The sequence below is a fragment of the Leptosomus discolor genome, chromosome 19 (genome assembly GCF_034619465.1).
Source record: "Leptosomus discolor isolate bLepDis1 chromosome 19, bLepDis1.hap2, whole genome shotgun sequence".
Lineage (NCBI taxonomy): Eukaryota > Metazoa > Chordata > Aves > Leptosomiformes > Leptosomidae > Leptosomus > Leptosomus discolor.
In genome coordinates this window covers 13,962,721-13,990,440 of record NC_141409.1, presented here as the reverse complement: position 1 = coordinate 13,990,440, position 27,720 = coordinate 13,962,721, and the positions used below count along the sequence as shown (strand labels likewise).

At 49.1% G+C, this 27,720-nt stretch overlaps 1 protein-coding gene across 2 annotated transcripts in view; it reads right to left on the bottom strand.

Annotated features, from left to right (window-relative positions):
• Window positions 1-27,720, bottom strand: part of MVB12B (multivesicular body subunit 12B) — a 62,740-nt gene that overhangs the window by 20,277 nt on the left and 14,743 nt on the right. For both annotated transcript variants that reach the window (XM_086475672.1, XM_086475673.1), the window contains exons 4-7: window positions 25,539-25,635; window positions 22,345-22,474; window positions 21,929-22,051; window positions 7,561-7,658 (exon numbers count right to left, since the gene is read on the bottom strand). In XM_086475672.1, coding sequence (XP_086331798.1) covers window positions 7,561-7,658; window positions 21,929-22,051; window positions 22,345-22,474; window positions 25,539-25,635 — 448 coding nt within the window. The remainder of the gene's footprint in view (window positions 1-7,560; window positions 7,659-21,928; window positions 22,052-22,344; window positions 22,475-25,538; window positions 25,636-27,720) is intronic.

Genomic DNA, 27,720 nt, shown 5'->3' with positions numbered 1-27,720 from the left:
TGGCATAGATAACCTGACATTTTGCAACAAGAAAGAAGTTGACATTTGGGTACTGAAATGTAACAAAATCGTTATTTTTTTCTTCCGTTTCTTAATCTAGAAAGTCCCTGAAAGAGATGACCTCCATAGTTTAGTAAAAAAAGGAAAAAAAAGGAAGAAAAAAGGTGGAGTCCACGGAACAAGGCATTCCCGAGTCCATCGCGGAGCAGTGGGAAAACAAAGCTGCCAGCAGCCAGCCCGGCCCCGGTCACCGCCACAGGGCTCCGGGCAGGCTCCAGGTCCACACGCTGGCGCGTCCGAACAAAACTCACAGCCTCGCTGAGTAACTCGAGTGAGCTCCAGCAAGGAAGGAGGAATCTGGAAGCAAACTGCTGCCCTAGGAGCAGTCTGGGAAATGAACGCTTCCAACAAAGCTACCCAGACAAATTACAACTCCCCCCTGCCAAGATCTGCATTATCCAATACAGAAAAGCAACTCGGTTTCCTTTTCAGGAATCCACTGGCTCTGATGTTTTTCCAGATCATTAACATCGGTTTCCACTCTCTCTGCTGCCTCCAGAGATCTGAATTATAAACCGGCGTGGAACAAACACCGTATTTCCTACGGCAGCGCCCGCTCGCCCTCGCTGCCCCAGCCGGGCTGGGGCCCAGGGGACCCTCCTGCCACTTCAGAATGGCCTCACGCGGGGAGCTTGCCTGGGTGACCTTGGCTCAAACCATTCGCAAGCGTTTCGCTCTGCAACTGCAGCCCAGCCGCCCCCCTTTGTGTCGACCACTTGCCTGCCCCCAGGCACTGCCTACGGCCCACCAGGCACCATCCTGCTACCCGATCAGATCACAAAGTTTGTTCTGACCCTTCTATAAAGAGTCTCAGAGAGGTAAATAATTATATATAAAATATGCTAATAAACAAACAAACATTTAAGTAAATATTTACCTCTCTAAGGCCTATCTGGAAACAGAAGGACTAAGTTCCACCCCAACTTGCATTGTATGCCTGTACATGTCACTCTAGACTTAAGGATAACACATGCTCCACAAATAGACATGTGTAAGTTTTCTCTGACATAATGCAGCCAGGAGGTGATGTATCGCTCAGGGGGTAAACACTGCTCTGATCAGTTTAATCACCTGCTCTGGTGCCTTTCTTTGACTAAAGAACCCCAGACATACTACTAAGAACTACAGACACGCTACAACCGACAAACATGTCCATTTACCTCTTTAAGGTAAATATTAAGGTAACAAATATTGGTGTACAATTCCAAAATAAACAAATTCGAGATGCAGAGAAAGTGCCACCTGCAAGAGCCACCCACAAGACATCCTTCCTCCCAGCGAGCTGGCCAACACGCACCAGCCAACACCACGCTGGCAACCAGCCGCGTTTTGCTTCCTTGGAGCTCAGTACAGTTTCTCTGGGAACAATACTTCACACAAGTAACTGTGTTGATAATGTGGTTGAAGACAATCACAAAACAGTACCTTTAAGATAAGAAACATATGCAGAGGCATTGCTGCATCAAAGCACTGCTCTGAAAACCCGCCGCTCCCAAGCAAATGAGTGGCAAACGCTGCAGCCTTGTTCACAATCACAAACGTTGCTTTATCAGTCGATAAAGCGCATGGCATGTTTCGGGATCTGACATCTAAGCTCCAACCCAGAGGACGTGGCATTTTTCCTTTGAAAGAGAATGAAAACCTTCCCGTTCAGTTCCACGTCAGCAAAGCTGAAGAACACTGGCAGGCCACAGCCGCCACGATCACGGCAGTTCGAATGCAACGGCAGGACTTAAGGGAGAAGCGGCGCTCGATGGCGCACGGCTCTGCGCGGCAGCAGTGCGCAACGCGGCGGGCAGGCGGCACAGGCGCTCCAGCCCGGGCTCTGGGGATGGGCACGGGGCGGGGAGCTTGGCTGTCCCCACACAGGGCCGAGCGCGCCGGCAGGCGCAGCCGTGGGACAGCTCTGCGCAGCGTCCGCCGGCTGCTGGATCTGTAACCGACCAGAGAACTCCAAACGGCAGGAGATTCTTGACCATATTGTACAAAACAGTTAATCCCCACATAGTACAAGTAACACGTGCTTCTGGATCCTGTTTTATTTCTACGGATTAACACAACCTGAGGTACTGAACTCATGGATGGCACATCAGCACGTCAAGCTAACATCAGCTATTTCTTTAAGAACTTCCACAACTGCTTTAATTGTTTTGGGCTGACAGCTGGCAAGTCTTATCTGAAAATACTACCAACAAACATACAGCAAAGTATGTTCTGCTTTTGTTCTGTTGCTTTTTCAGCACAGTTTCCATATTTAAGTGTTCAAAAAACGAAACTCGGTCCTATCCAAGGGTAACCAGTCATCTTGTAATCTCCAGGTTTCTGCTGGAACAAAAGTCCTTGGAGACAGGTTTATATGGCTGAAGTTAGGTTTCTGGCTACGAGATGACAGCTGTAGCAGTATCTCGAAGTGCATTTGCTTGTTTCATGCACAAAATTGGTACAAAGAGGCTTTAATTACTTTGTGCACACATTCTGACGGGGCTGTGCAGAAGTACCTGATAGTCTCCACGCGATGGGATTTCTGTCTTGACAGTCTGAGAACAGCTCAAGAGAAGGTACGAATACCGACTGCCCTGTAGTCAACTTACACAAGTTTGTGTGCTACAACCGACAAACACGTCTATCTGCAACACGATGCCGAAGGGGGCTACAGTAAAATTTCACAGCAAAAAGGCAACCCTGCTCAGCACTATGCAGGGTCATCCACCAAAGCCAGTGATGGCTTTGCCCACCTCACTTTAGCCAAGAAAACCCACGCTATGGGGCAGCACACAGCTTGGACCAGCTCGTGATTTCCCAGAAACCACAGCTGAGACCGTAAAAATCTTGTTTTGCAAACTCGGTCCCTGGTTTCCAACGCAACACCCTGCCGCACGCTCTGCAAGGTGTGCTAAGCCTTTTTTCCACCCCTGATCCTTTTCCCGAGACGAGCCAGTTGAGTACGTCTCAAACCGGCAGGTCGAAGCGGTTCTGGAAGTGCCATCCAAGGCTGGAGCTGGTGCGGGGAGGCTCTGCCAGCCCCACAGCCCAGCGCTGCACCCCCTGCGGAGGAGGTCCTGCACGGCCGGCTGTGCCACCGCTACGCTGCTGCCCTCCTCCCCAGGCAGGAGACAGCTCTCGCCTGCAATCAGAATTTGAAGGGGGCTTTCAGTGCGAGGTTTTGTAACTCGAAAGGTTTACATTTCAGTGGCACTTACACAGCAGAAAACTTACGGGAGGCAAGATCCCCAAGAGGCACCAGCATACTGGGCTGAAACACACTGTTTATTCACTTCAGAGAGCGCTACAGTGCTATTAGAGCCCATCCAATTAGCGAGGCCTGCAGCAATATTTGCACTCCTAAATCTCTTGGTTCCTGAAAGGGTTAAAGCTTATTATTAGCATATAATTTACAGGTCCTTTCTCCCAGGAAAGAAATAATGCACAGTAAATGCCACATTCATTTTAATAATACATGTTACAGTCTGTGCCCAACATCTGCACAAAGGTAGAGCAGACAGATTTTTTTGACATGTCCCACTCTGCCATCCAAACACAGGCTTTTTGTTTCTTAAGTGACGGAAGGTTTAATCAAGAAAGCAGGCAATTCATCAATCGAAACAAGGCTGCTCACACCGCCCTGACAGCACACACATGGTTTTATACAGAAGAAACCTGGCCACCTGTCAGCAGCACCTTTTACATCAGGATATACAAATACACTGAGTGATCAATCCTCCAGCTCTTCCCATTCATTTCTTCATTTTCTTATTATATTTTTCTTTATGCTAGATGTTGCCCTCATTCTCTGCAGGGATAGATGGGAGACAAGGCAAGCTATGGCTGTTTATACACTATCATAAAAATTTATATACCCTTAGAGTGACTTATTTCCCTTCTATTTGAGTACCATTATTATAAATAATTTTTCACTTCATTCAGGAATTTTCCCTGTACGTTATTATCTGTGGCTGACTGAGAGGTCTCCCTCTCTCCCTCGCTGTCCTTGTGGCTCTGATAAGCCAAAGCAATATGCAGCCACAAGATTCTGAAGTCTGAAATGAAGGCAGTATGTAGTCACAACAACATCTTAATTAAGCTGAAGGCCATGAAGAAAGACTGCGCTGTGAAATACTGAGCAGTGTCTGTCGACAGGTCTGTCTGGAGCGAGGCATTCTTCTTCCAGCAGCTGCCCGTTCGAACATGCATATTAAACCTGTCAGCTCCTCAGCACCACGCTCCCAGCAGCACCCAGAGACCTTTCACAGATCAACTTAACAGGAATTCTGCCTTTCGGCCTCGTGGCACGGGGTGGGACCAGAGAGCCTGCCGGTGCGCAGGGGACGATGCCAGCAGTGCAAGCGCAGGCGGCAGTGCTGTGCTGCAGCGGCACGTGGCAGGCTCCCGCTGCGAGGCCCAGGCAATAGTTTCCTCTGTGCACCTTGTCAAAGACTGGTTCGCTCGTTTACCGTGCGAAGAGGAGCCTCCCTAACTCTCTGGTCACCCAGTGTTTCATTGCCAAGACTGGAAGCCACAAAAAGCCGGTTAAAACCTGTGATTACTGCTTTCGGGACCATTTTTCCTTGACTCCAGCTTTGTGATAGTAATTGCATTACGCACCCCAAGGAGTAACGGAACAGTTCCAATGGGGATGTGACAATTTCTGCCAAAAGGTATTTTGAGATACAGAGTAGGCTCGACAGCCAAAATTCATTTCACCTTCCATAAACAGGCTGAACCCTAGTTGGAAGTGTTGTTTTCACTAACTGCTGAGAAAATCTTGGGTGCCTACAGAGAACCGAGAGCACACCACAACTCTCAACTTCACCCTCCTTTATAGCCCTCCCTTCCTCAATACCCCTCCCTCTGCCCACCACGAGAATCCAGACTGAGGTGATACCAAAATCAGAAGAGACGAGACCATTTCATAACGGCTTTTGTTTCCCTGTGCCAGCACCAGGAAACCTTCCATTGTGCCGTGAGCCAAGAGAGGGAGCCCGCAGGCTCGTCCACCGGCGAGGAGCTCAGCGCTGGCCAGAGCCCGGCCGCCTCGCCTGCCACGCCAGCCGCTCGCCTTCCACGTGCCCACGTCTCCCCAGCACCGCAGGCCCCGCAGCAGGCTGCAGCCGGGACCCCACCGCAGCAAACCACATCCCCGCAGAGCAATTAGGGACGACGGAGGAAGCGCGTTAATAAATTTCCCGTTGCCATGGCGCTGCAGTGAGGCACTCGCATTGCAGTGTGGATAAAACGGACTGGCTGCGAACTAGCCGACGGAACAGGAAACTTTGGAACGGTTTCCACAGCGCGTCTGGGGGCTAACCTACCTCGGCAACGTTTAAGCACGCAAAGGGAATTGTCGCAGCACCTCATCACAGCTGCTGAAAAGGCAGCAGCGGTCAGGAGGTACACATGAAGATCCCTGCCAACGCACAGGATGTTTCGTTTGACAAGACCCTTTCTTCAGAAGCGATGCACAGCTGCAATAGCCATTACAGGACAGGTATGCACAGCAACTTGTGTAACTACGTGCCTGGAGGAGAAGGTGCAGCTCGGGGGGGGAGGGGGAAGTGTTATACTCTTTGACCAAAATCTGTTTGTGCAAACGTGGAGGATTCATGCCGTGCCCAGTTTTGCAGGCCTGTTTTGTGCTTTGCCTATAATTATCTGGTAAAGTATTCAGGTTCTTTGCAAAATAGGTCATCTTTGCAGGTTGCACTGCAAGCAGGGGCAGTCCACGGGAAGTCCTAGAGCAGGGTCATTCTCAGTAACAGCCATGCAGAGCTGCTGCCTCGCTGTTTCTGCATTTAATGCTTTCTCAGGAGAGAAAGTGCAGCTTTCTGTCCTCTGTGCAGGACTGTCTTTCACGTGAACACAAGAACACGCCTTCCCTTACATTTCTAAATCTATTAGGGCCAGAGAGTAAGAAGAAAAACCAGTACTGACAAGAATTATGCAATTGTTATATTCCATGTATTTAGGAACCCAAAGCTGCAGTTTCAGTCAGAGATTACCTTTTAAATAACCCTTTGATTATGGTACATGAATTAATGCCATGCTCCCATGTTAGAATTGCCACTATTAATAGCAAGAACCTGTGAATGGCACATTTTTGTCATCTTCTCTTCCCCGATTATGCACAAGCACTACCTATTTTACAGCCCACTGAATCCATTGCTGCTTTTCTGGGTTTCCAAACTGTCCTGAAAACCTCCTTCAGCCAGATGAAGGGACTGTACTTTCATTAGGTTTTGACAGAGTCAGGTTTAAAGCCAATATTTTTCTCCTCTTGTAAAAGTGACATAACAAAGAGAAAACTGTGGCTAAGTATGATTCTACCACACCTATCACAATATTTGTTCAGGCGTAATATTACTCCAAAGAAGTAATTCTAAGGAAAACTCTTTTGCAGCCCAGCACTACCCAGCTGAGGCACAGAACACGAGCTAGCTCCACAGGAGAAGAGGCAGGTGAAACGCGCTCTCGTGCCACAGCTGCGCCTCATGGTTTTCTCCAGTTTGCAGGACGGAGAGTCCTTTTGCTGCGGTCCACGACTCCCTTCCAGACCACACAGCGCTCGGCACACCCAGGCGTGACAGGCTTCATGAGGTACCCCTCTGGAAAGCATCTCTGCCTCTCACTCCCAGAGGCTTCCTGGGCCCTGAGAGCCAGGCTACGTTCCTTTCTAGTTGTCTCCTTGTTCAAGAGAGCAAGCACTTAAAGGCAGGACCTCCTCCAGAGGAGCAGAGCTGTCAGGGACAGCTCACAGGGACCCCAGCTCCAAACCGAACCCACTGTGTGGTCCTGAAGCACAGTAACAAGTACCTGTGCCCGCATGGGTGAAGGAGTGGGCTTGATCCTCACCACTCTGGTTAAATACACATTTGTCCCTGCAGACTAGTACTAGTTAAAAATAAAAACCAGCTAAATTATTCATTGGCAGGTTTTTTCCACATTGACATCTGGAAACTATCAATAGCTCTAGCACTTGTATGCTGGCCTGCAACGGTGAACAGAGAGAGCGCCGCAGCTAGAGAGACCAAGCCTGCATGTGGAAGCGCGTGCTGCTTGAAAATAACGCAGAGCCCCCATATCCTAACATCTTGTTTCAAATTCGCCCTAATACAAGACAAAGCTTCCTCTGAAACGGGCAGAGATGTTGTCTCTTATGACTCAACTGTGAAGATCATCAAAAACATGAGGAGCAAAGTTTGTGTCAGTGTTGTTTCCATCAGAGCTCTTATCTAGCATCTCTGCAGGCAGCAGCATCCCTCCCGGAGGGCTGAGGTCTCCCCAGCGATCACTAACATTTGCTGCCAGCAACACGGGTGCCTGGGCATTTTCTGGGGCCTCTCTGCAGCCCTTCTGCTCTTGACGCTTAAACGGCACCGAGGAAGAGCCGGATGTGTGTTTCACAGGTACCGCACTCCCGGCTGTTTGTGCAAGCAGGGCCACCTTGCTTGGGGACACCTCTGACTACAGAGAAGGGCAGAGAAACCATTGCGTGCGCCAGCTTACCTGATATGGCATACAGATTTGAGTGCTGGTGCTCCAAGTCCAGGCGAGTGCTGTGACTTTTCCCTCGAAAGCTGGCAGGGAGTGTCAGCGAGATATGCCTAAGGAAGAGAGATGGGAAACAGAGGCAAGGTCACTACAGAGCAGAAGATGCTGCTGCCGTCAGCTCGCTCTGGCCCGACAATTCCGGTCAGGTTAAGCAGCAAACATAAATTTTAACATCGCTTGTAAAAGCTGGAGTGGGCCCCAAATACCAAGAGGAGACCGAGGTGGCGATCCAGCCATTACAGCCAAGGGTGGTTCAGCCACTTTACCTGCTCCTCAGTCCAGCTGCCAGTGAGACCGTCTACACCCTGGCACAAGCACCCCCTGCCTCACTGAACACCAGGCTCGGCCACCAGCCAAAGTGCTACAGAGGCAGCCATCCACCCTCCGGCAGGACACGGCAGCTCCTCGCGAGCCAGCACCCAGGGACAGCCTGTGTGGTGGCTGGTGAGCACAGTCCCCGCTCTGCAAACCCAAGTCTCAACATAAGGCATCGAGAATGTGCCTGAACACCCTGCGGGACTCAGCTGCGCTTCCTTCAAGGCAGAAAGTGCCAACAGCAAGTGCTTTGGATTTATTTATCTGTGCCAAACACTTCTAAGTACATTCATAAATAAGATCTTTGAAACGCTCCTGATGACTAAGGCCTGCTCCAAACCCACACAGAGCCTGCTGCACGCTCCCACGCTCCTGGAGGCAGGGGGTGATACACACGCTGAGCTCTACACCAGCCCCTGAAAAAAGGGAAGCCAAACTTCACTCATCACCTCTCTAGCCACAGCAGTGTGCAACGCCCTCCCTCCCAACAACGCGCTCTGCTTCAGGAGTGCTGGGCAGAGATATTTTTACATTTTCCATTAAACCCTCCTATAAACAGGAAAAAATGGAGCTCATGGAAATGAAGTTGAAACCATTTTCAGTGGGTCAGAGCTCACTAAAAGGGAAATCCAGCACATGGCAAGCCTGGACACAGGCTAGAAGACAAGGCGGGCGACCTCCCCAGGAACACGTGGTGTGGGAGGGTGGGATGCGACACCCAGCAAGCCCCGCTCCCGTCAGGCCCTGCAGCTGGAGAGGGGCTGCACGTGAAGCTGCCGGAGCCTGGAGCTGCTCTGCGCCAGCCTCGGGCACCGGGGCCGGACCCAACAGCCCTCGGGGCAGGGCGCAAGCAGCCAGCGCCAGGCTGGGGTCCCAGCAGGACCCAGCCCAGGAGAGCCGCCTGGCACGGGAGCGCTGGGGCTTGGGAGAGCAGAGCAGGGCTGCTCCCCGCGGCGGACACTGCCCTGCCTCCACCGCCACGCTGCCTCCCGCCCGGCCAGCTCCACCGAGAAGTCTGCTGTGAGAAAAGACTTTTTGCTCGTAACCGTTACTGACAGCCCACAGATTTCTATGCTTTGATGAGAGATTCAGGCTTTTCCCCTTTAATTCAAATTTGTATTTTTCTAATGCTGATCCCCCGTCTGCCTGAATTTTTATAAAATGTTGTTAATCTTCTGGACCGCGTTGCCACGCGCAACGAAGATGTTCCCTCTCCACAGAGAGGCTTAGCGCAGTGCGAGGCAGCGGCAGCAGCTACCAGGAGCGAGAGCTGCGGGACACAGCACGGCCCTTGGCATCGCCCTCCTACCAGAAAAACAAGGCAGCCTTTGTGTCCTCACACAAACGCCCTATCTGTGAGAAAGGGCCCTGCGTACTCTCCAGCGGAGCATCAGATCCATGTTCTTAGCTAGCAGGTTTTACCTATCGAGCAAATCATCTGGAAATTATCTGCCTTTAAAAACAGGACACATTTTGTGAAGAACTATGTATTTTTAGCCTTTGACGCAGCTGATGGTGAACAGCGCAGATAAAATAAGAAAAAGCAACCCTCCGTTTGAGTTTGCTTGTGCTTCCCAAAGCTATTTCTAACCAAAAAAAGATGGTGTGAAAATATTTTCGAATTTGGCTAACAGTTCGCTGTCGAAAACACAATCCATATGAGACTCTTTGTGAGCAGAGGCAGGTTTGTCATGCACACACTTTAAAACAGAAGACCACTGCCTGTAGGCATTACACGCTTTTCATTTGTTTTTTAATAGCAATATCCAAAAATACTTTCCAAGGCACCAAAACAGCTAACAGAAAGGCTTTTGAATTTCTCTTGCTTGTACGGGGGACCGCTTTCTTCAGGCCAAACAGAACAGCAGGAATTGTTTTGGCAGTAAACAAAGCAGATCTACTGAAAAGGCTCATTTCTAAGCAGTGTATTTTTAAAGTTTCTACCAGCTCCTGCCGCAGGAGAGGCTGACCCTCTTCCCGCTGAACAGCCCTTTTCCACGAGCCACCACCAAGCTGGCCGGGCCCCTGCAAGTGGCATGGGAGGTGACAGCGTCCCTTTGGCCAGCGGCCTGCAGGGACAGCCCCATGGCTGGCTCGGGAAGCCACACGAAGGAGCTGTCAGCTCCACGAGCCACGCAGCAGCCGCTCCGAATCCCTCGTCCGCGGGAGGCTTTCCGAACTGAGCCCCCGCCGCCACCCGCACGCCTGGCAGCTCGCGCCAGCACCAGGTCCCACCAGCGCCATATGCCGAGGCGGCGCCCACGTTCCGCGCACGTAATTAAAATGAATCACTCACCGTCCGAGGGACTCTGGCCACACACGCACGAATGTGGCGGCAGACGAGGACGCACGCAGGCCTCGCTGCCTAACCCCGTGGGGTATCTCGCTGCCTAACCCCGCGGGGCATCCCGCTGCTCTCCATTTCAGATGGCAAGAGACAGGCCAAGGTGCTCCCTCGTGGCAGGGGGATTACAAGGGGCACACGTGGGGTGCCTGCCTTCAGCCAGCAGGATCTCCTGCAACCGCTCGTGGGCCAAAAGTGCCAGTTCAGCCGCTGCCAACGCCGGCCCGCCAGCGCCAGGGGTGATGGGGGTGTTTGGAAACGACAGCCCATGCCCCCAGCTCCATGGCCGCTGTCCATCTCTGAGGGAGGATGGATGGGCACCTCATCACTCCCACTGAGCTGCAACCAAGGAGAGCCAGGTCTCTCCAAGGAGAACATCTAGCTGCAAGACCAGAAGACAGAGGGCAGCGACTGCTAGGAGGAGACCAGAGCTCTCTTTCCCTTTCTTAAAAGCATGACGTTGTAGGGAAAAAAAGGGAAACAAAGTCTAATTTATTTTAAATTAATGCAAACTTTGGCCAGGATCAATATAACTTATACCTATTAAGTTGATTGCATAATGTATTTTCCTTATGTGTTGTGAAAGCCAAATCACTTTGCATTGTAGAAGACAAAAAAAAAAAAAAAAGAGGCTGCCATTGAAAAGCAAGAAAATCCCAATTACAAAGTCCCCAAGTTCCTAAACACATATCGTGAAAGTATGTGCAGCTCTGCGGCATATGGCAAATCAATTACTAGTTTAAATTTTAAAACAAAAACATGGTAAATGTGTTGCAGAAATAATCAAGAACAACGGTTTGGTTTAGATTACAGCGGCCACTAGAGTTTTGAATACAATTAATCATCATTCCAGGCAATGGGAAGCCATATTGACACTTATTCCTAATTTGAATATTTAATTAGGGTGAAGTTCTTCATCAAATTATCACAGAACTGGGCGAAAAGCCTAAAAGATTTAAACAATTACTACTTTAACCCTTCACCAACTGCTCACCTACGAGCACAAGAATCTCTTCCCTGCTCCGCAAAGCGAGCACGTGCTCAGGCAACGCAGACAGGCAGCGCTGAAGAGACGCGACGGGTTCCCGGGGAGGGGCACCCGGACACCTGGCACCCTGCGGGGCTCTGCCGGAGATGCCAGACTGACACAGGCTTCTGACCTCCTCCGCTCCTCGACCTTTATCTGAGCCCAGCGCTCAGGCCAGATCTCTATTACAGCATCAAGTGCTGTTCCTACGAAGGCTTTTATGGTTTGTTTTGGGGTTTTTTGTTTGTTTGTTTTTAACCTGAAGAGCCTGTCCAGGATCACCCGCCAGGTTTGTGTGCCGAGGGATGCCAAGGGATGCCGAAGCTGCTGCCCACCGGCTGAGCTGGCGCAGCCGCCCGGTTCTGCCTGCCCTGCACGGGAGCTTTCCCAGCCCCTGCCCTGCACTGGGAACTCACGGGACAGGGCCGGACCCCAGTGCTGCTCCAGACCCACTGCACCTCCCGGCACACCATGGGCATCCTCCCTCCACACAGCTCTGCCTCAGACCCCTCAAACATCCCTTTATTTGCTGTATTAATCCATATAAGAAAAATCTCTTTTAATGAGGAGTGATATAGTTATGAACTCTCCAGAGCCATAATTAGAGCAAACTAATTGAAGTTGTGTTTTGACACACTTCCCAAATTCACGAGTACTGCATGACATATTCACAACACTACTGCTGCACAGCCATGGTGACAGCAAAATCATTAGGCTAATAACGCTTATTTGCATTCTTATCATGCCAGCAGCATGCCGTTAAATACTGCTTCAACCAGTGCTCGTTTACTCTGAAAGTTTCCACTGAAAGATATTAACGGTAATTATTAGTACTTTAGTGGAATCTCTAATGTTAAGGAATGGCAACTCACATTAACTACCCCCATGCCAATTATTTTCCTTTTCAACTGTTACAGAAAACAGCTTTCTTCCTCCACGCCAAATGAGAACAGCGAGGCGGCCGGGGTGCTGCCGGGAAGGAGGGACGGACGCCTGCCCCAGCGAGGCCAGCCGCCAGGGCTCCAGCCTGCGCCCTCCAACGCCAAAGTCAAAACCACGCTGTTCCAGCATGGGTTAAATACAAAAAATGTTTTCCCCAGCATATGATAATTTCCAGGCAATTTAGGATGAAACAACTGCAACAGCACAGTTCAGGACAGGGCAGATTTAATTACTCTCTGAACTTCAGTTTTTAGTTTAGTCATTAAATCTACGGAATAAGTCCACATACAACAGCAACAGAAGCAGCATGTGATGAGAGAGATCCTTCACATGCTAGCAAAGGTGGTTTGAGGTCTGTGCACATTATGGCCACTTTTTGAATGTTTTTGGAGAGAAACTCACATAAAACAGGCCCAGGAATGCCCCACAGTTCCAAATCAGTTATTAATAACTGTCTGCAGGAAGGTGATGAACTGCTTTTGAAGTTAGGAGGCAAGTACTCATAAAAAGTAACAGAGAATCGCAAGGGGAAATGCCAGATATCAAAGGATGCTTCATAATTCATATAAAAATATCAACAATGCCCAGCAAAAGAACAACGGTATGTTTTTGCTTTCCAACTGATTGGACAAGCGTGGTAGAGAAATCAGGCAAAACGTTTAAGAACCGCCCCATGTTATCCAATCCATTAGAAGCCATACTGCACGCCCCAGACTGGAATTGTCCTGTTCTTTGATGTACTACTGTCAGGACTGCCATTTATTTTAAATGAACTTAAGAACAGTGCCACAAAACCTGCAGTCTCACAAGAACACCTTCAAATAAAACGAATCAATCAATCTTCCATAATCAATAGACCATGCAAAGAACACGCCTCACAAAAAACTGAGGATGGAACAATTAAATTCCAAGCTGTAGAAGGCTGAGAACACAGCTACAAGAAGTTAACATCAGGCTGTAGGTCTCAAGAAACATAATCCAACTTGAAAGCTTTGCCTGTGGAGGGAGGAAAAAGCCCATTTCTAAGAAAGGAGCTGCTGGAGTTTCACTGACAGACATCAGAGGACCTCTCAGCAGCTGCTCACTCTGCCAGCACGCATCCTCCCAACTGCAGCGTACAGACAACGCCGCAGCAGAGATCCACGGCTCCGGCAGCATCCGTAATCCCATCTACAGTATTTATTCACAGTTCTTAACTTTTACTGTGCTCAGGCACTGCGATGCCAGAACACCTACCTCATACTCCCAAGAACTGCAATGAAAAACAAAACTGTGAGGCAAGAATCACCTCGGGTAATGGACTTCATTCCAGACAATCTATTCTAATCGTGTAAACCAAATATTTAAATACTTTCTAAAACCTTCCTGACCCTTTCCCTGAAACAAGCAACATATGGGCTTTGCAAGCATTTCATCTCATTCCAAGCTACTAAAATATCCTGTTTCCCAAAAATCAATGAGAGCTGGTGGTGCCAGATCTAGATTTTATAAAAGCCCAAATGCATGAGAGAATGAAAAAGGGAGTGAGTGATTCTTTCCACTTTTAGATTTACCCGTTTCATTTTCCCAGCTGCAGAAGGGGAGGAAGGCCTGTCTGCAGCACGCGTACTCAACGTGCGACACACGGCGCGCCTCTGCGTAACCCCCTCCCGAAACGACCACACCTTGAAGACCGGGGAAAATGATGTTGCGCCATTCTGCCAAGCCTAAAGCGATCACCAGCTGAACGGAACAGGCCCCGATGATGCTAACAAGGGAGCATGATCTACTGCAGACCAGCAACCCAAAACGTAAGGCTTAATGCAGAACGAAGCTCCTGCAAGCTCCCTCTATACAGGGATTAATTTAGATCAGAGGACTTGAGTAACCAGGATAGAACAGCTGCCAAACAATAGAAAAAACCCAACAAGTTTAATTTACACTGCTTGAAAGTCTGAGCTGTAGCCCATTAAATTGTTATAGGCAGAGGGCTGCATCAAAGAACGAAGACCTCATACTGTAAGCATGAAGTGCTTATGAAGTGGTTGTCTTAGATGAGCAGCGCGGTGTCTCTGGAGGCTGCAGCGGGAAGAGCGCAGCTTTCCACATCCTTCACTAGCTACTCTCCAGAGTCAGGAGTTTTCAGATAATGAAGCAGTAGGGAAAAATTGCCAAACAGCAGAAATACTCCAAAAAGATAAATTACACACGGCGTAAGCTTCCTTCGGTTAAGATTTTAAATTCTGTCAAATTAATCAGCATAACAAAGCCCAGGCTCACGCGTCCGACCAGCAGCACCTCACGGAGGCAAGCCCCTCGCCAGGGGCCGGGCACAGAGGGGGGCTGCCGCCCAGGCAGACCCCCAGCACCGGGGTGCTGCAGGCACAGCCCGGCAGCGATGCCTCCCCCGCAGAACCTGCTAAACAAATATTCCACATAAAGACTCATTTGGGAAGAGCACGTTGTCAGCACTTTGCCAGTAATAAATAATGACAGTCCAAACACTTTACTAAAAGCAATAAACTCAAGAAGTGTTTTGGAAAATGGTGAAAGTGATTGATTTAAAGGAGGAAATATCTGAACACAACCACATGCACTTCAGGGTGAAAGCACAGATTACAAATCAACAGTGGCAGAGATCATATTAAATAGCAGACAACACAGAAGTTTTAGGGGAAAAACGCTCAATTCCCCCACAGGGCTTATTTAACAACTGAGTATAGAGCTTCTTTGAATGAATACCTTCGGTTTGTACTTAATGACCCTACGCTATACCCCAAAGAAAACATGCCTCCAGGAATATTACTATACCAGGAACAGGGCTCTATAAAGAAAAATGGCTCTACAGAGATCGAAGCCTCTTCACTCAGAGCACTGCCCAAATTTTTCAATGCATCCTCAAAATCAGCTAAATCGATTAGACTTCTAACTACAGCTAATGTCTCTCTCTCTCGGCTGCTACAAGAGGCATAATCTTGTGCCTGGAAACCACTCATATTGTTTAAACACTTTTTCCTAATCATCATTTTCTACCACTAAAACATACTGGACCATGACCAATTTTTGCACGTCTTCATCCAGCTGAGTTGGACGCAAGCCATACGGTCAGTGCATTTTTCATAACAAATTCCTTATGGGAAACAGACTCTGTATCAATGTATGCCAGCACCCCTTATCCACTCAAACAGACCATCGTGTTCAGATTTGCACAGTGTACATGCATCACAGACATTTCATCCTTAAATTCTGCTTCTTGCCATACCCATCAGAAAGGGTCTATGGAAACACTTCCTCCAAGCTTCGACTTATTGTTTCAACCTGTTTTTTTTTTGGGGGGTGGGGTGGGGTGTGTTTTGTTTTGTTTGTTGGTTTTTTTTTTTTTTTTTTTTAAATCAATAGCTACTGCTATGTGAACCCTGCTCTTGTACCATCCTTGGCCTCCTGTAGCATACATAATTTAAAAACTAGGAATACTGTGCTGTATTTTGCAATACAAGTGATTTGAGCATTCACACCAAAGAATATGTTTTATTAGCTGTAAATGAGAATGTAGTTTTAATTCAGAGCTCTTGTAATGAAACAGATTAGAAAATGCAACTCCATCAAGAAGGAAGCATTTTGTAGAAAGGACAGACTGTCGGAGATCCCACTGACAACGTTTCTCACAGCAGTTTCCAGTCAAACCAGAAACATCCATCCCGAAGTGCTCCTTATTTGGTAGCAGTCGGTTCAGATGAGGGACTTCAAGGTAGATCCCCACCACTCTGTGAAAGCATCCTGGCCATCAGGCTACCAGTGGTGTCTGCCTCCAGTCCATGGCAGCTTTCTGAAGTCTTGGCTTTGTTCTACACCAGAGCAGAAAAACACTGAAACCCTGGAACCTTTTCCTCTATAGACTCTCCATAAAATCTATTTTAAATTTCTTAAAGAATAAATTAAGATAGTTATTTTTAAATAATATTGTTGCTACTTAAAAACCAGGGAAAGTAAAAGGCTTCCCACTTCCTTTCAATTAACCCACTGCACAGAGCAAGACTGGCTTATCATCAGACCGAGCCCAGGTCTCCACCACGCTGCCTTGCTGGTGCTGCTTTATTAGCTGCCACCTATTGCACATCATCAGCCTCCAGCAGAAAGCCACACACTGATCACTTTCCAAGCTTACACGACAAAGTTCAAACAGCATTAATAAATCAATTTGAAAAATCAGACTTCTCTGCCTAGAAAGGAAATTCTTGCATTCCTTAACGTTAAGCTCCACTGGGAGCAGAGGAACAGGAGCAAATCATTTCCCTTTCCCAAGGAGAGGTAGCTTAACTGTTTAAAAGGTAATTGGGAGCACGGGAGGAAAATTTACACATTCTGCTCTTATTTCAGGGGGTTAAGTAGGGCATTTGTTATCTTCTTATCAAAACCAGAGCAGCACTTCCCTGGCACAACACTCCTGCCCGATCGGTACTTCGTGGCCCGAGCACTCAGTGGCACAGACTGACTGCGGTCAGCGCGGGCGGGACGGCTGCCAGCCACGCCGGACCCGCAGCTGCCAGGGCTGGGAGCTGCAGCACAAATGAGCTGTTTCTGTACCTTATTAGCCATGCAGATCAGGCAGGACTTACAAGCACAGCAGACATACGCTGGGGCCCCGGGTCTGGCACAGCACGCTGCCCCTCTCTGCAGAAGCCCGGACTCCTGGGGAGGAGGCAGGCAGCAGGGAGAGGCACACATGCTGCTCTGCCCCTGGACATCGCTCCTGGGTTGGGGCTGAACCCTCACAAGAGCCCGGAGGGATCGCCGCCTCCCCTGGGACAGACCAGCACGGGGCCCAGTGGCTGTGCTGGAGCTACTGTCAGGGCTGGCAGCCCACCTGCAGCCCCCCCCAGCCGGGGTGGTGGGGAGCACCCGCTGCCTTTCCCAGCTGGGCCCCACCGCCAGCACCAGCAGCCCAGTCCCTTGCCTGCCCACGGTGGGCATCTCGCAGTGCCCGGCTGGACACGGACCCCCTGGGCCCGTGGAGGCTTTGTCTGGCTCCCCCAGGCCGAGGCAGGCTCCCGCGCTCTGGCTCACCCCATACTCACCGCCGCTTCGCCTTGCTAACCAGGAGAAAACCATGTCTGGTTCGTGCCAGCTTCGGCTGTCCCCGTTGCTGTGAGCATGGCAGCGGGCAGCCGTGCCGTGCCAGCAGCGTGCAGCTGTTGGGGCAGCGCCTACCCCCTCCCAACTCTCCCTCCGTCTGCATGTGCAAACTGCTGCCTCTTTCTGCCGGCGCCCACGACAGCTCGTTCCTGGCTGCCCCAGAAGCCCCATGTGCAAGAAACCTGACCGAGCTGCCCAGCGTTCCGCCTGCCACCCCACCCAGACAGCAACTCCCTCCCGAGCTGCAGTGCTCCCACGCCATGGGCTCTCCGGGCCGGGCCAGGCCAGGCATCCCACCAGCTCTGCCACCTCTCCTGGCCACCAGGCACACTTGGAGGTGCGGCACTCAGGGCCAACACTCTTTTGTTCACCCGTGTGCCTTTCTGGTCAGTCCAGAGCACGAGCAACCGACTCCTGACTCTGCCTCCCGGACAGCCACAGGCACCATGAGCCCCACCGAGAGCTGCAGCTTGGGCTTCTGTGGGCTTCAATCAGGACAGCCACGCAGACGTGCCACAGGCATCCCAGGAAGGCAGCTCGAGGGGTTTTGCCCTTCTGAACCTGAACACTAAGCACCCAGCCATGCTAGCGCATGATACAAATACAAGCGGATCGCAGCAAGATCTTCCTTCTCCCCGGCAAGCCATTAACCTTTCAGATGACAGCCTTGCAAACTAAATGACTGAACAACTCCCAGGGTCAGCGCGGATCTACATTTTCAAAACCTGACATCAACAAGTAAAAGTTGTGACTGAATCCTGGTCTCTCCGAGAGGAAGATTAAACGCCTGTGACACATCATCTGCAATCAGAGTGCTCCATTTCCCAAAGTATCCATCACAGATTGATAACATCCACGCAAAAAGTTAAGTGCAATTATGTCTGTCACTGTAAAACACACTTCAGCAGCACTGACTGACATCTTGCTTGCAGCTGACAAACTGTGAGAGGGCTGTCTGAATGATGGCGGCAGAGACTCCTGCAGCACCTCAGGAAGGGGTGTGAAATGCACTCCCGGACCGCGGGAGCCACAGGGGCTCACAAAGCACCACTGCTGTGATGGGAGACATTGCACAGGCAGCCACAAAGCTAAACGGTCCGAGGTTGGCTATGCATGCACTCACAGAAGTCAGAGACTTCCTCCCACAAGGCTGGAACTGGACTGGCAAAGAGAATGTCACACACAAATCCTGCTCTAGCCTGCTCCAACAGAGCTTGAGGCATGGAGGGGCTGAGTCCCCAGACACTGCTCAAACGCTCACGCGTGCACTTTTCTCCAAGTCCTCAGTCCATGCACCGGCAGTTGCTGATCCACAGGCTGGGTGAAGCAGAAGTGTGCAAAGGGCAGGTGAGTTACCTGTTACTAGCACCCCTTTTGGGGGAGGATTACCCTCTTGTTCCCCAAAGCAATGTCACCACACAGCACGGGAAAGCGCAGGTCTTGAACACAGAGCAGAGGCACTGAGGAAGTTACATTAAACTCCCACTGGTGACTCAAGTCAACAAAAGCAGTTCTTTAGTAGCAGCCTTCTAGGATGGGAAACGGCAAGTGCATTTCTCCAGGCTGCCATTAGTGCCAAGGAGCTGTCGCAGAATTTGGAGAGAAGACAGCAAAGCAGCTTGAAGCCTCGCACAATGGCACGGTTGTGCTCTACGGCACAGCATGCCATCCTCACTGGGACGCGCGAGGGCTGCCGTTAGAGACCATTAAGCCAGATGCCTGCAGTAGGAAACACCAAGGAGAAGAAATGGCTGAAAAATAACATATGCAGTCCAGCACGAATATCAAACAAAGCCTCCCCTTGTGCAGTTCTGACTGCGAGCCGTAACCCTGCGAAAAGCGGCGGAAGCAGCAATGCTGACGTGCAGCAAGCTGTGGAGGTCAAACCTCTGGCACACGGCAAAACTCTGATGTGCCGCCACCCGCTGCCACCCGTAACTTACACCAAGGACCAGAGGAGGAAACATGGCTGGTGCAGAAATAAACATCTCCCACAGCAAAGTCCTTCCGTTTAGGGAGGTTTTGCTGTGCAGAAGCTCACGGGTGTGTGTTACTGGTTTACTTTCTGTCTAGTGTTAGCAGCTGTTCTGAAGCACTCAAGGATACCCTCTTGATTTAAAATTATTTTATCTAGCTAGACAGCATCTAAAGAGAATAGCTTAAATATCTGACCAGCCTAACAGCAGATTCCCCACAGCACGCTCTGTTCGGCACTGCTCACCGATTTTCTCTTAGCACTCACAGCAGCATCAGAATAACTTGCTGCTGCTCCTGTCAGGATATAGCCACATGGAATAAAACGGCAAACTGGCTATCAGCATAATCTCATCTCTCTATGGTGATGTAAAAATAAGAGGTTACTTGTGACTACAATCTTCCACAAACATTAAATGTTGAGTAACTTAGCACATTGCTGATAAAGTATTAGAAAAGGCTTTCAAGTAGTACGCGTTCCTCGTAATGGTGAAATATTTGCAGGATGCACCTTTATATACATTTCTATTTCTTAAAAAATATATTGGATAATAAATAATCAGAGTAAAAAAACAGACATGAAAGATGCCTTGAATGATCAGGCTGGTGGTGTAAAAGTTACCTGTAAATCATGCACAGGGCACGAGAGTGGAGCTGGCTACAGACAGGTGGTTTTTACTAGGAGGCATTAATGTAACATTCAATTATTCCACTGCATACTGGCTGTTTTAACTCAGCCAAATTAGAATACATTTTATATTGACTATTTTGACATTTGCTTTATTTGGCAAGTAAAACAAAACTGATCCAATTTCCTTGCAGCCATTGTAAACCATAAACTGTACAACAAGAGGTTATAAAATATATAAGCCTTGTAAACACTTCTTTTCAGACTGTCGCTGATGCTCTGAGCTCTAATTTTGGCCCTGTTCCCAATAGCTCTGATGCTGCTCTGCAGCCTTCCCTGCTCAGCCATAAAGTGACCCTTCCACACTTAGTGATTAAGGACTGCCATTGACATTCTCTTGCTATGATAATTTTTTCTCTTTATTGTGGAAATCTGCCCAGGCAGGAATTTCTTGCAGACAGAAAATGAAGACCTGTGCTCTAAAATAAAGACATCTTTTTCTCTGATCTTGCATGGCCTGTGCTAGCATGTAGCTCATGTCCAGCAGAGCTTCAAAACAACGTATCGGCCCCCAGCAGGACAGGCTGAAACCTCCAGAAGACTGCTGGCTTTTCATCTCTTTTGTGTCCACCTCTGAGAAGGAAGAGAGCAGCTCTGCCTGCAGGACAGCAAGCAGTGTGCAATGGCATGGCAGGCGACTGAGCAAAACTCAGTGAAAGAAACGCCCAAATGCTTTGGAGGGCTCAAAGAGCCACCACGAGACAGCAGATTTAAGTCTGAGTGAAGACTCAAAGGTACACGCCGGCCTTAAAAAAAAAAAAATCACACCCAATGGCTTTTTCAGGAACAGTTTACAGCAGTTTAAAAGTGTCACTCTGACACGACCTGTAAATCAAGACTCTGAAGGACATGAGGATTTTCCACCCATATGACACAAGGACCTTTGTGTACAAAGCGATCCCCCTGGAATTGCACTCTGCTGCCTCCTTCAAAACTCTAGCTCTCAATAGTTACTGTAACACTGTAAATGCGTCTGCAGCACACCAAATGCCTACTGCAAAAATACATGTTCACTTAATTAGGCGAAAGCCCAAAGGGACCCGCAGAGAACTTGCTGTCCCTGGCAATGGCCCGGCCCAGAGTTCAGTCGATGAGCCTCATCAGTAGGAGCTCGTCTCACACTGGATGCTGTGCTTTCAGAGCAAGTGCCAGGAGTACAAAGTGCTCAGTTTAACCTCTGTCTGGGTTGGTTTGCTGCTTAACAACACGCTGTTTTGTCCAGAGAAATCCAGCAAGCAAGCTGTCAACACAGGACTACTGTCACATGCAAGTACACACACAAGTGCACACATTTATACACACAAATATTGTCTATAACGCAAGGAAAACAACCTGGACCGACGCTATGCCAGCGTCTGCCCAGAAGACTGCTCCTGTCAGTCGCTGCAGGTTGAGCAGTCTGCTCTGCATGCCCAATGTCAGCCGCAAGGCTGGAGCACAGTAGTCAGGTCCAAGAAAAGAAAAAACAGGGCCAGTACTTCAAACCATGAGTGGACCGATTCTGGAGAATGAGCAAAACTTGTCTCTCTACACACTAAAATCTGTATGAACGCTTCTCCCTACTTTTGGTCAAGGACAGAGATCAGCTTGGCTACAGTCCTGGCCCACCCTCCAGGGGTGACCCACGTGGAAACTACATCCCGCACAGCTGAAAGCAAAGGAAAGGTGTAGTTTGCGGTTTCCCTTCCTCCACAGGCTGCTGCTTTCTTCTGACTTCTTCACCTCTATGTCTTTATACAATGACAGCCAAAGGAACTTCCAGTAGGCAAATACTTGAAAGAATGACACTTTCCCTCCTTATCAGATCACGCCACGTAATCACTCATACTGACGTGGTACCCTGGTCTTGATTCCACCAGGCAAGGTTAGTAACTACACACCACAGCATCAAGCAGAAGGGGCTGGAACGCAGCAAACTTACCTTGGCAGGTTAGGAGCTGGTGTCGAAGATGGTACTTGGGAAGGAGGAGTCACAGGCTGTGAAGATTCATGGTTGCGTGGAACTCTGCCCATCCGGTACCAAATGCCCATGTTGTTCAACTCCCTGTGTAATCAGCACGGAAGACATCAAGCAAATGCTGCACACGTGCACAAGTATCAAACAATGACGTGTTTCACAAACACAAGCCCCTGGTTAGGGACAACCACTCTAATTGACAAAAAAAAGGGTAAGTTAATTCCTACGTCAAACTCAGTAACACTTGTACTTAGGTGGAATTTTCTAATGACAAGCTTCAGCTCCTACAAACTACTACTCAGGAATTACAGGAAAACAGGGTGCTTCACCTTGGAACAATTCAATTTATGACAACAGCTTCTGGAGTGAGGGGTACTTACCCTATGAACGTGTATTGAGGAGGGGCTTGTTTAGATCTACCCAGGATTCGGATATCACAGATTGCTGCCTCTGTAGAATCTCGAGGGATGAATTTAATGCACAGCCTCTTCTTTCTGAAAGCTATTTCTTCTGCAAAAACAACCCAGGACACAGGGTGGTTTTTATGCAAGATTAGGGTATAAATGTTATTTATTGTCTCTCCAGATATTAGGCAGATAATTATGGCAGGAACTGGAGCCAAAGAACAGATATATGTCAGCAAACCAGACAGTGCAGTGCCATTCAGCGACCGGAGAAATTTTCTATCAGGAGCTCTCTGTACACTGCGTGAGATTTGTTATTAGGCACCACGATAAACCAATACTCCCTGCTACCCTCTGCAGAGAAGATAAGACATCACGGACGCCAGAGTACTGCACCACAGAACAGAAACGGCAGGTGATTTTTCCACTTCCACATACTTCTCACATTTGCTTTCTCTTCCCAAGGTAATGTTGGCCTTACCAGCCTGGACAGTCATATCTAAATATTGCTCCCACAAGCATCGCCTCTAGGAACATACCTGGAAGCTGCTGACACAACCGGTCAGTTTATTCTGCCAAGTGCTTCCAAACAGCCAACCAAACCGAGAGGAGGAGCAGCCAGAAAAACAGACTGCCACACAGAAGGGCTAACAGTGAAAGCTGTCTGCCCAAACCTCACGCATCTTAAGTGTTAGGGACCCCTCCCAAGTCAGCAAGCACTGAAATGATACCCTCCCCGTGTTTGCCCTGGTGTCTTTGTAGGGATAAATCAGATTTACAAAGCAGTAATCACTAGGACCTCCTACCGGGCAACTATGCTGCACTGACCTGTGTTCAGAGGGGGATGAATCTCCTGCATGGCCCTTTCCTGCTATGCATCGCAGAGCAATTTCACTTGTGTCCATGTTATTCATCAAGAAAAACTCAAGCCCATCAGAGTTTAGGCTTATCTGTAGAATGAATTTGTGTACATGCAACGCTGTCTGTCCGCACACAGACACAACCAGACTCAGCTATGGGGCAGTCGCATGACAACAGCTGGTGCTGGCACACAGACCCAGATTTGTGGTGCCTGGAAATCATTGCTCTCTCTCACCCTAAAGAGCCTGCAAGAGTCTCAATGGGAGCAAGGTGAGGTTTCTATTTGTGAACGCAGGCACTTGAAAGACGTGACAGAAGTCTATCGTTAAACTGAAAATCTAAAGTGCAGACACTGAATGAAAATCTGGAAACAACCAACAACTACAAACAAGTGCCTGCAAAATAAAACCCTTCAGTTTAATATGAATAAATATCCTCCAGCTTAAAAACATGCTCTCACTTCAACAGATGGCAAGCAGCACTGTCTCTGTAGGCTCCTCCTGTTTTGTAATCCACACCTTGGAGAAAGCAATCCATCCCAGCCTCTGAAATTTGCTGTCACACCAGCACCAATAAACGTACAGACAGCATGAGGTGTGTCACAATACAGCATCTGTGCGTGCAGCTTTGCAGTTACAGTGCTGCTTTTTAGAGATGTTAAATACCTGTATCCCTGAAGGCTAGTTTTCTGCTTTGGAAAACGAGGACTTCTACCTCAAGTGCCTAAAACTGATTTTAGGAACCCGGGGTTTAAGGCTTCCACATCTGAAACTTTTCTCAGAAGCCAGTAAGGAGTGCTGTATTCAATACATTTACTACAAGTCAACTGTACCTCAGAAGAGCACAGAAACACATATAACCACAAATTTAACTCTGAACAAAATCAGTGCCTCTTATTTCACTTTCACAGTAAGTACAAAGCTGAGTATTTGCTTTTGTCTTTGGGCTCTTTCACACTTGGCTAGAGTCTGCAGTCCATAGCAAACTTTGTTTAGGAGCTGGATTCATTAATTACACATGCTTAACCAGAGTTAATTTTAAGTAAACATATTATAAACAGTCAATCGAAATGTGTTCATTCATGCTAATGGAGGCAGGGATATGCACCACTTCATTAATACAGACAGTGCCTCTGCTTGAAAGATTGTATGGGTCACAATCCAATGCATTTTAAATTAATTACAAAGTCCCCTTCCACCTTTTACCAGGACTTTCACAAAAATTACAGCAGCACACGCCAAGTGTTCAGCACTCCCAAGGGCGAGCAGGATAAGCCCACAACTCTCCCCCGCACCACACAGGCCCAGGAACTCTCCAGGGGAATGGAAAATGGGCTGCAGAGCCTTTCACTTCTAGGTCATGGTCTCAAATCAGAACCAGGTCCATAGTGACTGAAAACCCACCCTCATCTGCTGCAGACCCAGAGTGACTCCCTGCAGAGCAGGTTCAGAGAACTCCTTCCTCTGTGCAGCCAGGCTGGGTTTCATTATGGACGAGCGCTGGCCCCAGCCCTGCTCTCGAGCAGCAGCTGCACACGCATCACCAGCACACGGTGTCCTGCAGCCCTTCCACACTCAGCTCCCAGGGGGCTCGTCCCCAGCCCCCCCTCTGCACTGCAAGCCCGAAGCACTTGATGCCTGCTGCAGAGCAGAGTGCTGCGACCAGACGTTGCTCCAGCTGCTGCTGCCACGAGTCTCAGGGGACCTGAAGACACTGTTCGGGAACTGCTGGCTTAAATGTTGCACGAAAGAGCTTTCTGCCTTGCAGAAATGAGGATGGTATTTTCCCTGGACATCATACTTGTGCCTTCTCTCAGCAAGTGCAAACATACCCCACCAACCTCAGCACTAGCTGCCAGGGCAGAGGCCTTCATTTGCTCAGAGCGAGAGCTGTAAAGCTGTTTGCTCACAGCCAGAGGCGTAAAGCCCAGACACAGGAACCCAGCACCACAAGCACATGCCCTTCCTTTTGCTACCCATCGTGAACAACCCTTAGCACAGCAGCTCTGCTCCTGCTAGGCCTAGTCCACCCTCATGGAATGAAAGGACAAACTATTCCTTCCAGCCCCAGAGCCGTGCTGCTCTAGCAGGAGAGCTGGCGGCAGTCTGGCAGCAGTATTAAAAAGCCTGAAGAGCGCAGGAAAACTGAAAGCTGTTTCATTGCAGTCCAGAGCTGCCCCCAAACATGCGCATGTAACCCCAGAGAGCAGCCCCTCTGCCTGGGGGACAGCCCTCCACCGCCCTGCAGCACAGGCACCAGTGCAGCAGCTGCTCCCAAGGCACGGGACGGAAGAACAGACGCCAACTTACGTGTATCGATGGTCTCCTGGATAGGGATGAAGCCCACAGGTAAAGTGTCCTTGATATCAATGAGCTTCATATCAACCAAGACGTTGCCTAAGTGACTCTTTGGAGAGAGAAAATAAACAGCTGACTGAGAACATCACCAAATTCAAACCCAGCTTTCCTCACCTGCTGAACCCCAAGGCACCTTTTCATTGTATCTGACCACCCACTTTAAAAAGGGTAAGGAGGTACCAAGCCAACACTTGCAACTGTCCCCTCTGCAGGAACTACACGATAACTGACTAGGAGACACCAGACAACTTTCAGCATTTACAGATTCTTACACCTCATCCGCTGCCATACTTCTGGATCCGCAGAAGCGCAACCAAACTCTTCCCTTTGGAAATACAGCAGTTTGAAGCACTACCTCCACTAACTAACCCATCCACTAAGCAGGTCACCTCAGTTCTCACACACCCTACAACAGCCACATGACATTTCTGAGACAGTAACAGCAGAAGGAATTATGGGAAGACGGTTCATGCAGATGCAGCCAAAGTTATTACATGCATTAGCTAATTAGTCTTGAATAGACATGGTTCTAGCTCCAAACACAGGCGCCCTCCAGAAGAGCAGGCCATTTGGAACAAAGAACTTCATTTGGAGTCCATATGAATTCTGAACTGATGCCTCGTCCTATTAATCAAGGCTTGAAGAGCTCAAAACACAATTCACAATGACAGCCTCCACAATTGTTGAGAGACCAGATTTTCTTTGCAATTCTCGTTAAAGCCAGCATTGCTGCCAATAATCTGGATTCACGTATGGAAGAAAAACACACTTTAGTTACTGCACAGCCTTTATAAACAGAAATGCAATATAGAACAATTAAAATTTCATCCTAAGCCATCAAACCATGTCACTGTGTTTTACTGTTACTGGTTGCTAAGTACCTCCTTTAGTTTTTATCTGACAGTATTTCAGGCAAACCTCTACTCTCCAATTATTACACTGAAGTATTTTAAAACATATTTAAATTTGCAGCCTCTGAAATAAGGGCAGGATCAGGTCTGAGTTTATTTTTTGGAGGTTCTGCATTTCATAGTCAGGTCCTCACCGGGAGGCCACCACGGCTGCAGCCCCAACCCACCACACACAAGCGTGGCACATGTCCTTCACTCACACAAAGTGGCCGAGGCCAGGCAGCCCCCATGTGCCTCCCTCCCCTCTTTGGCCAGGGCATCTCAGAGCAATGCTGGATGCTGCGAAGCCTGAATGTATCAGTTAACTGGTCCTGGCACAGTAAATGGTAGATGAAGTGGCTGCTGCTGATTCATCTTTCATGTTTTATTTATCCAAACTGTCTGGCTGTGTTACATCAGCGTACAACTTTCAGCTGAACCAACGATCATTCCTCCATCAACAGCAGACAGGTAGGAGAGATGCCGCTGCTAAGTTCGTTAGCTGCCGCAACACCGGGAGTCAGCATTGATGCCCTGCTACGTACGCAGGAGAAAAGGGCACGAAGCCTCCCCGTTTGTGAGATCCACCATTTGGGGCCTCCTCAACATGACACTTAATACCAGCAATGTCCTTGTAATCTGTCAAATACTGTAAGCTGTTGAGAATGATGATTCTGATAAAAGACACTACAGACTGACTGTTATAAACCAGGTACCCGAGGTGCATTAACTTTGCTAACTACAGCATGTTCTTCAGGACAAATAGTTCCCAGTGTTTTGTTAAAAACAAAAAAACCCTGAGCAGTGAAACTTCCAACCCAAAGAGCAGCAACACATCATGTCCAGGCGAGAGGAGCCTCTCCCTCCCAGATGAGGGCTCTAGGTCGCTGCTACAGGGAGGACCGAGGCCTTTTAACCCTTGTAGGTCCCCAGTCAGGCAGCAAACTGTACCCCTGTGCAGCCAGAGAGGACAGGGAAAGCTCTTGCTGGGCTAACTAAGGACAAGGCTGCTGCTCCCTGCACAAGGGGAAAAGGCTGCTCCCCCACCAGTCCGGTTCCCTCCTCCTCCCAGCCCACATCCAGCCTTCCCGCAGCCGGAGGACCAGCAGCGCTGACGAGCTCCACGTGCTGCCCAGGGGCTGGCAGACCGGCACCAGCAGTTACCGGCCTGGCCTCTGCCTCACAAAAAGGCCCACTAGCACACATGGAGCCCGTGGCCTCAAAAAGAGCACGAGCGCACGTTG